The sequence below is a fragment of the Haemaphysalis longicornis genome, unplaced genomic scaffold (genome assembly GCF_048455015.1).
Source record: "Haemaphysalis longicornis isolate Haplotype H1 unplaced genomic scaffold, Haemaphysalis longicornis Haplotype H1 scaffold_41, whole genome shotgun sequence".
Classification (NCBI taxonomy): Eukaryota; Metazoa; Arthropoda; class Arachnida; order Ixodida; family Ixodidae; genus Haemaphysalis; species Haemaphysalis longicornis.
In genome coordinates, this window is record NW_027526365.1 from 1,731,255 (window position 1) to 1,743,457 (window position 12,203).

Genomic DNA, 12,203 nt, shown 5'->3' on the forward strand with positions numbered 1-12,203 from the left:
ATTCGCCTTTCCTTTTTTGTTGTCTTCAGTGTAAACACATTTTAAAAAACTGGCGCATTTGATGCCCCGTGCTATTTGATGCCCCGTGCCCCGTACTTATTTTAACCAGTTGGTGATGTTAAACGTGGATCAGAATCTCGATACACGGACGTTCTCAATTTCCATCTAGTTCAGAAAAACGGTCGTGGGGAGGGAGATCGAGACCACTTGTGGTCAGCAGCAAATGACTTAGCCACTGAGCAGCTCCTGCGGTCACACTTGTAAAGTATTAACAATTTGTAGGTGTCGGACCTTTAGGACAAATTATGAAATGCAAAACGTTTGCGGACATCGGGTGTGGGCTTTCGCTGTTGCGCGGAGGAGCACTCCCGCAGCCTGATTGCTCCAATACAGTCGCAGCTTGGGAAGGGAAAATTCGTTTTATATCCCATGCAAGCTGCCGAGAATGACATTTCGTTTCGTCAACTTGCACTACGCTCGCGCTTCCAGCAGCAACAGACCATTGCTACATTGGTGCTCATTCATTTCCCCTGTTGTTTCATAAAGCGTGATAGTGTTCAATTGTCTGGAGGAGAAAGTGCGCGAGCGGGTACGAAGTTGATGGTACGTGAAAGAAAAAAAGGCCTGAATTGCATTGACTGTGCAATATCAACAACGGAGGGTCGAACTGTTTCGGAAGGAACCGGTAACCGGTAACAGCGGAGAGATTGCCTTGCAAAGATTGATAAAAGTTGGAGTATTCTGCCTTTTGCTCCAGGAGCGCCTGCTTACATGAGCCTTCTATAGCGGTAAGGTGCGTTCTCACCATTTGCTCTCTGTCTGACAGGGCGGGAGATGACTGGGAGTCGTCTGAAATTGCCTTACGCTTGTGTAGTGGGGGATTGGGCGAGGGAGCTTCTTCCACGTGAGGAGTAATTGACTGTTTCACAGATTGGTGTTCCTGCCTGAGTGCTGCGTTGTCCTGGCGAGAGAGAGTCATTTCCGCCCTAATGGCGTTAAGCTCTTTAAGGATGTCGTGAGAGCGAGGGAGGGGCGGGAGCGGGTGCGACGAGCCAGGGTGGGAGGCGCTCGGGTAGCTGACCTGTTTTCCGAAGTTCATGTCGGGTTGTTTTGACGAGGCGACCCGGCGGCGGGGCGAGGAGGTGCCATCAGTTGTTGTTTTGGGTCCCGCGTCGTTGGCCTGGCTGGTGGGATGATCCTTTGGTTTGTCTTGTGAGCGCGGGAATTTGGCGCCCTTTTCAGGGGTCCTGTTGATGCTGTGGCCTTCAGCCACGATCTGAGTAAATGTGGGTTGCCGTCTGCGCGGTTGGAATCGTTTAGGGCAATCCGCAGTCCCCGTGACATGAGGGCCCTGACAGACGATGCACCTGGGAGAACAGGGGTGGGCTTCAGCGGGGTCCACTGTGCCGCAGCTGGAGCAGCGGGGACGAGCTTGAGCGTTCGAATTCGGGCACACATCTGGTCTGTGTCCGGCCTGCCAACATGCTGTGCAGGCATCTGTCTTCCTCCGAAACGGCTTGCAGCGATAGGTAGTGGCTCTGTAGCGGATCCAATAGGGGACTTGCATGCCGTCGAAGAGAATTTGAACCACATTTGAAGAGTTCAACCTTTTGGCGTCCAGTATTTTAAGATCCGGGTTTTAGTTGCAAATGCTCTTCATGATCTGCTATGGAGTATCGTCCTCGGGAATGTTGAAGATTACACCGACAACGGTGTTGGCTGGTGCCGAGACGTGAGCTCCAATTTTATACCGCTGTCCACGGAGCGTGAGGGAGTTGATGGTGGCGTACATTTGCGCTCGGTCCTCTGATGGGGTGCTGATGATGACGTAGTTGGCGACCTGGTTAATTCTTATCTGGTCATCTCGGTTAGGAGCTAATCCAGCTTTATCCTGGATGACGTGAGCTAGCGTTGCTTGTGCGACAGACGTTACCGCTAGTCCGCCGCGTGGGCGTAAGATAATTTTGACGTCGGAGGCTGGCAGTGGGGAAGCAGGTGGCTGGCGCTTCGGAGGGCGCCGGCGGCATTGTTGTGCTGCGCCCATTGAGCCTGGGGTATTCATCATGCTTGTGGAGGCTTGTTCCGCGGCGTGCAATACTTGTTGGCGGTGCCGAATGGTGGCCCAGCCAGGCTTCTGAAACTCAGCGGGGTCCATCTCTTCACCTTCGATGACGTTTTCTATGCTGAGGAAATGAGCGGCGTCGCTGTGGCGCAGCCGGTAGAGTGGAACGCCGCCGCTGCGGCTCAGGCGAGCTAGATGGAATCGTTAGGCCGACGTAGGCCTAGCGCGGTCAGCGGCGTGGTCGCACTTTGAGATGGTTGTAACTGTCCGGTCGGCACTGATGCCCAAGATATTGGATCCCCGGAATCCGCGTGACACGGCGATCCTCGTGGTACCAAGCTTGAGAGCGGGGTGTCAATATACCAAAGAAACGAGGGGCTAAAGACGGAGCCGGTTTGAAGGGCATCCGCCGAGGACAGCTCGTTCGTACGAGCCTCGGAATTTCGGAAGCTGAATTCTCGCCGCACCAATAGGTCGCGTGAGTGGCCCGCCTGCGACCGGGGGTAGGCACGCTAACGCATACCCCAAGCCATTGCGTGCGTATTCACGCATCATCTGGGCGGATGCGCAGTGTTCTGAGCATGCGCAGTCGCAACATGCATTCCGGGGCGTACGCCCAACTAATGGTGTCCAACAGCATTAAATCTAACTCAAACGCCTGCTCCATCCAAAACCACCACCCATTCTAAATTGGCAGATCGAAATTTCGCCCGCGGCTTTAATTCACCGCAGGTTCTGAAAATTCACGCCAAGGACCCCTAGTATCCCCCCAGCGGCACCACGTGAGCTACGGCGAACGCTAGCCTGGGGGCAAATTAAGTGGCCCACAGTATGTCTCACCTGTTTGCCTACCACGGGGCCAGATCCGCTAAAGCCTGGATGGCCACGTAAAATGAAATTACCACACACTACCGCCTCTCTCGCCGTGTCGACCGTTTGCAAATATACAACTCACCATCCATCAAGGACACACCTGACGCGCTTTACAAAGACATTTCCAATACTGCCAAATTAGACCTTATTCACCCTGCCATATACTTTTCACCTAACTGTACTTTACCTAACTTTACCTACCTTTACGTAACTGTACCATTACGTACCATTTAGCACCTTCTTTTGGGATACCAGGGAGACCACTAAGCAATGATAATCACTTCTGAGCAGTGTGAGTACATTTTAGCTGCCAAAACCAAAACGTTCAAGCTTTCCTGGTCGGCCTGAGTGGCGTGGTCGCCGCTAGAAGTTCGGCCACCATCGTCAGCCAACACTGCTTTCTAATAAATGTGTATTCTCTTCTGTTCCAGGCATTTCTTTGTTTTTAATTTCTACCTAACGATTATACCTGCATGCTCTTAGGAAGCTTTTTCTGAAAGAAGTGAACCGTTCGTGCCGTGTCTTCGAGCCCACGAATGCGCTTGAGCCCAGTACCTAGGGTCAGTTATACTCAATGGCTTCTAAGGCACCATTTCTCGGCTTTTAACAAAAAATACAAATTAAAATATAATTAAGAAACAGGGCGGATAGTTTTTACGGCCGCCAATAAAAGTCTGAGGTTTATTAAAGAGTGCTACTTCGCAAGAATTTGCAAATGTACTCCTCGGGCTCGGAAGTGAATGGGCTCACAGAATTTATTCTATTACTGAATGTCATTTCGTATTCTTGTGTAAGAACTTAACACCTTAGCATTGACGGTCGCGGTGGCAGCTGTTCTCAATACTAGCGTTAGCCTTGCCCTAAAATTTGCTTTATGGATACAAAATGTCTAAAAACATGACATGCACATGAGATTAATACATGAAGCTAAAAAATGTCTGTCGCAGCGCGATGTGACCTCAAAAATGATGGACACTTGTAGTTTTTCTTTCTAGTGGCCAGGCTGAAGTTCAAACCATCCATAATCTTCGGTGCGTCCGCAGATAAATTCTTCTTAACTTGTTCAGCTATTCCAGGCTTTATTACATTGGATACTTAGCATTTCTTTTACTTTTTTACGGTTACAGACGTTAGAAGATGTTTGAAAGCTTGTTTGAAGGTTTAGACTCCTGCCATTTTTTCCCGCTCTTGTTGGAACTCAGATCTTCAGGAACAGGCACACGAAATGTTTATATCAATGGCTTCCAGATCTCGGCAGGGTGACGGGATCGGTTTAAGGTATTTTTCGTGGGATTACCAACCACTTTTTTCAGTCGTCTCTTACTGGGCACGTCTAAGCGGTGATAAAAACAGCACACCCTCCCTGCCGTAAGTCAGATTCTTTGGGCTTCTCCATTAAGCATACACAACGTTGGAAAGACTCTTCCGTGATTCGCACAGCGAGAAACTCCGCTGCTAGCGTCACAAGATTCTATCAGCCAGTGCGTGCACAAGAAGGAGCGCTGTGACAGCAACCACTCACCGATGTAAAAGAATCCGGCTTCGACCAGCTCCACGGGCTTCTTTGGAGACGTGGAGGGCCACTTCTCAAAGGAGTGCATACGGGCGTCGGGGGACGCCTGTTCAGGATGTTTTGGGTCCAGGTGCAGGGAGATATTAAGCTTGGGAAGCTCGGAGATAAGGGTCCCCAGCACATTCTGTCCACTGGAGAAAAAGGATGTGGGCGTGCTCTCACGCACACCCATATTCTCATCAGCAAATTCATCCAGGACAACAAGAGCACTCTACATGTGAAGTATGTCGTTGTTATTTCTAAAGTACCCGCGCATAGGTGGTCCTTTTGCGTTTCCGCCAGGAAATACAGATTGCGATAAGCAACTCCGATCTTGATACAAACTAAGAAATTACAGGATTTCTGCGATTGTTATCACCCCGGGATTCTAAGCACCCTCCCCTTCTTGCGGGAAACTGCAGTGGATAAAAAATTAGAAAGTTAATCTAAGCACCCTCTTTTCTACGCTACCATCATAAGCTACCATCATAAGATGGATTTCAGACGCGTGGTAGCGGGCCATAGTTGCGACCTGCTGGGGAATACTGGGAGCTTCAACCCAAGGGGGCCCAGCGGAGTGAAATAATAGTGAGGGTTACTCAGAATCAGACGTAAGCGTTGGGCTCTCTGTCTGTACCTATTTTTCTTTTGATTTTTTGCCACATAAAACATTATTCCTTGTGCCCGTCTTGTCGAGATAGTGCAGCAAAAATGTGGCAGGGGGTAGGTTGGGGGGGGGTAAGTAAGGTTATTCGTTCTAAGCACACCCCTCACTTGATGCATCGTGATCGTGGGAAACAGGTGGTGCTTAGAATCGAGTGAACATGCTATATAGCGACCAAGCACTAATAAGTTTGGCGTCAAACAATTGTGCCCCCCTCTGCCTAACGATGACGATTGTTGAACGCGAAGCTTTCTCGTGATGGAGTCTTTGGATGTCCAATCCCACACTGCGAGCACGTGGTACTCTGGAGGAACGCACTGCTTTTCTAAAATGCCCACAGCAACGGCGGAGTGTGCCCTCCGCAGGCCTAATGTTTGGGTACGGGGTGTACGGCGTGAATCGGTACTTGTTGGTAGGCGTTTAATAAGTAATTTTTGAGCGGGTGCCGGTTTGAGGTGATAAACCCCAAGATGTGACGTTAGACCTAACACCTTAAACCTCAAAATGGTAAGTTAGGCCTAACGTCATATTGCTTACATTCTTAGGGCATGCAGAGCAACGTCATTCTGATCCTATTTCGGCCTGTTGGTAACGGCTGTAGATGTTCACGCACAACAAGATGTTAAGCCTATTTACGTAGTGATGTAGCATACCTGCGTCACCTCCTCCCTCTGCTGCACATCAACCTTTAGCGGAGGGGCGTAACAGAGCTGTCGCCAATCTTCGCAGGAAAACCATTGAAGTTTGCTACACTTCACACACAATCGTCATCATCGTCAGAAAAAGTTGCCGTTCGTGCAGGGCATATTAGTGCTAGACACCCCATCAGTGAGAATAATAAATCTTGGCTTTAAAAAGCCGCACATTTAACCGCCATTTGTTTCCTTCATTTGCTTGCCGTGCAGCCAATTTTATTTACTTCCTTTTCCATTCCAGCTGCTAATCGCTGCCGCAAACCCTGTCTATTGGTTGGTTGTTCCCACAATATGCGTGAGCACTGAGCACTCCGAAGACACGAGCCTCTCGAACTCTTACCTGTTGTCGTCACCACTAGCCGTTTCGTGGTTGAGCAGGAACGGGCAGAGTGGGTTGTCTCGGGCATGGTCCCGCAGGGGATCGTCCCCACGCTTGGTGCCGTGCACCACACCCCGGCAGAAGGCGCAGTGAACCTGTGAACGAACCCTTGAATTTTTCAACCCTACTTTGTCACCTGCCACGGTGAATCTTTCCATAGCAACTCATTCTAGCATACTGGTAGCGCGCCGTTTTCTGAATAAGGCTTTGGAGAGAGTTGATGCTCCATGGAAGAACGCCTTAGTGACATACATGTACGCAGGAGAGGTAGTTGCAAATGATGTCACATGCACAGCTCGTTAACATTCAAGGCATCCCTGCCTCCTCGCTCCCTGACATGCGCCACGCATCTTGCAAGGCAATTATGTTCATGTTTATTCGGCCGGCTAATACCGCTACCTGTCGCATACTAGCGACAGTCACTGCAATAAATTCAACTTACCATCTAGCCAACCAAGTTATATTCTTTAACTCGCTGCAGTGTTTCGTTACCTATGATAACAAAAACGCTTTCAGCATGTTTATTTATCTTTAGATTTATTCATATTTATCTTAGGGACATGGAGAAGCTCTTTCTGATTGCAGTTCTTCAATCATTTTTTGGAGTTCTGGAGATTCAATGAGCAAGGCTATGTCGTCTCCAAGCCTCAAATGGCTGAAATATTCTCCGTTCATCTCTAAATCTCACATTTCCTAATCAAGCTTCCAGAAACCATCTACAGACATGTTTTGAACAAATTTGCCGAGATGATATCACCATGTCGCACTTCCTTTCGGATCGGGAATTTTTCGCTTTGCTTCTGAAGGATTATCCAGGCCGTCCATCTCTCAAACATGGTGTTCTATGAGTCTTATGTAGGTTTCTTCTATTCCTTGGTTTTTTAGGGCGTCCATTACTGCGACGGTGTTTACTGAATCAAACACATTGTCATATCCGAGAAATGTCACGTAAACTAGTTCATTATAATCATACTCTCCACATTTTTCTGTTATTCGGTTCAGGACATAGATGCGATTCATTGTAGAGTCCCTTTTTAAACCCGACCGGTTCCCTGGGTTGTTGGAAGCCTAGGCTGTCGTTTATGGGGTAAACTATTACTTTGGTAAACAGCTTGTCTACAACCGCGAGCAGGCTGATGGGTCTGTAATTCTTAAAATCGTTGGTATCCCCCTTATTCTGAATTAAAACTATGTTCGCGTTTTTCCAGGCTGTGGGCACTATTTAAATTTTTAAGAATTCTAAAATAGTTGAGCAAGCATTTCTAGTATTATATCTCTATTCTCCTTTAAAAAGTTCGCGGTTATGCCGTCTTCACCTGCAGCTGTCCCTCTTTTCGTATGTTTAAGCACCTTTTCTACAGTCTCTTTAGCTATTGGCAAGACATCTCAAGCTTATATGTTCAGTAGATTCCTCTAAGCCAAAGTCGCTGGCGTATAGCCTGGCGTAGAATCGTTCCGCTATTTTTATTATCGTCACCATGTTGTGCCTAATATCCTGTTCGTCTCTGATTGCGTACATTCCGTCTGTGCCAATAGACAGCTGCCTCTTTGTTTCCTTCAAGGTTCCTCTTATTTCGAAGATTTCCTCTATGGCTGCCATGTTGTACCCACGAATGTCGTTTGTTTTACACCTGTCAATCAATATCGACAGCTCGGCTAAATTAATTTCATCCAGGGTGCTGTGCAATTTCACGTTCTTATGCTGCGCAATAAGGGGCTTTGTTTGATGGGTTACTTTTTCGCTTTGTTTCCTACCTGCTGCTTCTCCAATGGCCGCTGCAGATTCCGTGATTGCCGTTATGTTACCATTTACGGTGTCAACAATGTCCGTGTTTTTAACATCTGAAAATGCTATTTGTTCAGAAGGGTTATCTTGTATTCCTGCGTCCTCTCTCTCACTGACTTGATGCTCGGCGTCTTACGTTTTACGAGTTTCCGTCTTTATCTTTTGAGATTCAGCCTTCCTATGACTGCAGCGCCGTATCGTGCCTAGCACCTTCAGGTCCTGCAAAATACCTTGGTTATCACTCAAAATGAAGTCATTTTGGTTTTTGTTGCCCTTTCGGGACTTTTCTATGTTCATTTCCTACTGTTTCGTTTGCAGAAAAGTGTGTTCATTAGCCTCAGGTTATTTCTCTCCGTAGTTCCTACCAGTTTGTCTCCCCGACTCTTGCGAGTGATTCTGCTCTTACTCTGTCTACACCTACATTTGCATTGAAGTCTTCCATTACATTAGTGAAGTGCGCTGTTCCCTTATTCATGACTGACTCGAAGTCTTCGTAAAACTATCTATGGCCTCATCATCGTAGCTAGCTGTTGGTGCACAGGCATGTACTGTCTTTAACCTCTATCGTTTGTTTAGCTCTATCATAACCCCTGCGACCCTTTCGTTAGCACTGAAGACTTTTACGTTCCCTGCTATCTCCTTCTGCATACCCGTGGTCTTTCTTTTCGGGGGTCCCCATTAGCCCAAAATGGGTGCGCTACTCAGTCCTTTGAAGCCTTCTTCTGTTCTTCTGACCCCACTTAGCCCTAAATTATCCCACTTAACGTCTTAGCGACCCCCATAGTACAGCTGAGCTTCTCTCGGTCGACAGAGTTCTTGCGTTTAACATTACCAAGTTGAAGTTCCAGAGGCGGCCTGTCTGGACCCAGAGATTCTTAGCACCCTCTGCTGTACAGCTGTTCTGACCGCTGCCGTGGTCATGCACTGTACAGCTGCCGGTGACTTAGGGCCAAGAATTGTGTTGGTGGTATAGTACTAATTTTCAGAGCTTCCGGCTAGCCAGTGGGCAGTAGCGGTGAAATCAACATCAACAGCTCTCTTGCAAGATTCGCGGTGCAGGCGCAGATAGCACTTGGAGGAGAGCAACTGCAGGGTGTCTCCTGTTGTGCGCCCACCGTTCGAAAGGATGGTGTGACCAGAGAAGGACGCAAGCGTCGCTCATGTGTCTCCTCTCGTAGGAACTTGCTAGTGGCCCCCCTCCCTCCAAGTTGAAAAGTTAGGTCAAGCTAGCATTCTGTTTACAACTGGCTTCCATTCAACTACACTGAAGAACACTGTCAAAGGGTGGATGAAGAGATGCAAAAAGGTTCCGCTCACTGTGGCGGTCTCGCTGATGTAGTAGAACCCAGCTTGTGCCAGCTCTTGGGGAGGCAAGAAGTGGGCTGGCCAGTCTGAGAAAGTCGCAAGGCGTGCCTCCTCCGAAGTCTTGAGAGGCTGAAGGAAAAACTCCGAAGTCATAAGCCAGGGGAGCGAAGCATTGTTTTGGGCCTCTCCCGAAGCCTTTAGGCGCTGTATGAACAAATCGTTCTGTGCGTGGTCGACCTGTCTAGTCCCTGCTGCGCCTTCGGCCGCACCGACGGATGGCGCTGCTATTGCTGAAGACAGAGGATCACTTTGGAGGGATTGCACGAGCGAACAGTGGGGACTGGCATCCCGGTGCCTCTGGATGACAGAATCGCCATCCTGCCAGTCCGATATCACCAGGTCACAGGATCGGCACTGCGTTCTTAGACCTCCTATGTGCTCGAAGCCACCCTGCGGAAAAGCGGAGGACACCCAAGTGAGGGAATGCGGTTCTCTTTAACACTTGCTTGACCTGAAACAATAATTACCGACAACTTGCTTTTAAATGCAGAGCATTTCTTTAACTCACGATGTCACCCGGCGTTGGTGTACCTCGGCGTCCGCAACAGCCGTTCCAGGTGCGCCCTCTCCCCCACTCCTCCTCTCCCGCATCACGCTACCCTCCTCGCTCTCAACAACAGGTCCGCACCCATCCCCCTACACTATATAAAAAAATAATACTTACCGGCGCCTGGCTTCGATACCACGACCCTGCGGGCGGAACGCAAGGTACATGGTGCTCTACCCACTGCGCCACAAAGCCGACACAGAATGGAAGGCTACGAACCCGCCTTATATCCTTGACTCATTCAAACTACGTCAAGAAGCTGCTGATACAACGCATTGACTGCCTTCACTGCCTGTGGGCGGAACGCGAGGTACATGGTGCTCTTCCCACTGCGCCACAAAACCGACACAGAATGAAAGGCTACGAACGCGCCTTTGACTCATTCAAAATACGTCAATGAGTCAAAATCTGAATGAGTCAAAATCTTTGACTCATTCAAAATACGTCAAGAAGCTTCTGATACAACGCATTCACTACCACCAACTCCCCAAACACTAAACGTTAACGCAATACACCCACCCCCTATGCGAAACATTTACTCGAGTCCCCCTCGCGGGGAGATGGGCTCTTTTTTAAACTGGCAGCTGAAGTCTTTGGCTCATTCGGAAGGGTGGACTCAATTCCAGCCAGAGGAGCAGTTGGGCGCCACCACGACAATTTTGTTTATATATAGGCTCGAATCGTTTCAGAGCTGTTCCTCGACGCTCTTTTGAAGACAAACTCAAGTTGGTTTTGGTCATTGAGTTTAATTTATTCAGCTTCTACTGGTGCCATCTTAGTTATCTCGGGGTAGGTCTGAGGGTCTGGTTTCGAATTTCTTAGATCAGGGCAGACTATCAGTTGACGGATACGTGTGTGAGGTTGGTGGCCACTCGGTTACATATGGGAGCCTAGGTTACCTACATGCTCACCTGTCTAATTACAGCATCTGCGCCTAGCTTCGCAAACTTGGCAGCACTGTGCTATCGCTTCAATCTCTTGTCTCGCCACAATAATCATCATATCTTTTCTTGTGTGTATAGATACGCAGCACGCTGGGAAGAAGCATCGTATTGTGTATGTCGCAGGCTTTGCGCCCCAACTTCTCTGCCGCTCTTTGTTCTGGCATTTCTATCCTTCTGTCCTACCGATGCTTAACGTAGGCCGCGAGCACATGACGAACAATTGCATGTCAGCACCTACAGAACTTTGAACACTCGGCCAGTCGCCTGCATGTTTGCAATAATGAACACCTGCTTCTTTCCCAGCTATTAGAGAAGCTACAGATGATTGGAACCTTCCGTCAAAATGGTTCAGAGCTATTTAAAGGAGCGCTGAACGTTCGTGTATATATATATATATATATATATATATATATATATACATATATATATCGTAAATTTATAACTATGTTCAATAATACTACCCTTGAGTTTCCCATCAGAATTCGCAGAAACTCTCCTAATACAGCAGCTTGATTAGCCTAATGCGGCTCAACAATGCCATTTGTCCTGGCGAAGGAGGCCTCGTTCCCACCACCACTTAAGAATGTTTAACTCTTTCAGATCTATTCATGTTTAACCGTTTGTGACCCTACCTACTTCCTGTTCAGTTGCTGGCTTCTGTGAAATGCTATTTTGTGCCCCGTATCTATTCCCTTCATCCGCGGGGGGCACACCCATCTTCGCTTCCGCCCCAACCAGCCTCCCCAGCCACTGAATACCTTACTGTATACTCTTCCCTTACTTTTGAAACCGCGGTTGTCCAGTTTCTCGCATTGTCTGAACTTGCCGCACACGCGGCATACGTTGACCCGTCATGGTGCAACCTTGAACGCTGCTTTGTTAACACGACCCCTTTCTCTCTCTCGCTCCCCCCCCCCCTTTTTTCTTTTTTTTTTTTCTTTTGGTTTGTTGTTGTTGTAACATAGGCGTAGCCCGACTGTATGCATACTCTCCATTTCCGAAACATTTTCCGCTCCTTCTCACAATTTTCTGCAAAGCTATATAAGAAATGTGTTCCAAATGTTTGCGACAGCAAAATCATGTAACTGTACTCTGATGAAGGCAAGTCCCGTTGCCGCTACGTAAGTAAACCTTGTTTGTTATTGTTCTTGCTGTGTATCCGACTCTTTACTTATACTCTATATATATAGATCTAGAGCGCGCAGGAATAGTATAAGTGAAGAGTCGGATACACAGCAAGAACAATAACATAACGTTTATTTACATAGCGGCAACGGGACTTGCCTTCATCAGAGTACAGTTACATGATTTTGCAAAATCATGTAACTGTACTTTG

General features: G+C 48.1%; 1 protein-coding gene across 4 annotated transcripts in view; it reads right to left on the reverse strand.

The window, feature by feature from the left end:
• Positions 1–12,203, reverse strand: part of LOC144137590 (death-associated inhibitor of apoptosis 2-like) — a 160,656-nt gene that overhangs the window by 70,239 nt on the left and 78,214 nt on the right. For all 4 annotated transcript variants that reach the window (XR_013315692.1, XR_013315691.1, XM_077669513.1 and 1 more), the window contains exons 8-10: positions 9,329–9,766; positions 6,187–6,320; positions 4,458–4,639 (exon numbers count right to left, since the gene is read on the reverse strand). Coding sequence is in view for 2 of the 4 variants with exons in the window: in XM_077669513.1 (XP_077525639.1) it covers positions 4,458–4,639; positions 6,187–6,320; positions 9,329–9,766 (754 nt within the window). In the remaining 2 variants the exon portion in view is untranslated. The remainder of the gene's footprint in view (positions 1–4,457; positions 4,640–6,186; positions 6,321–9,328; positions 9,767–12,203) is intronic.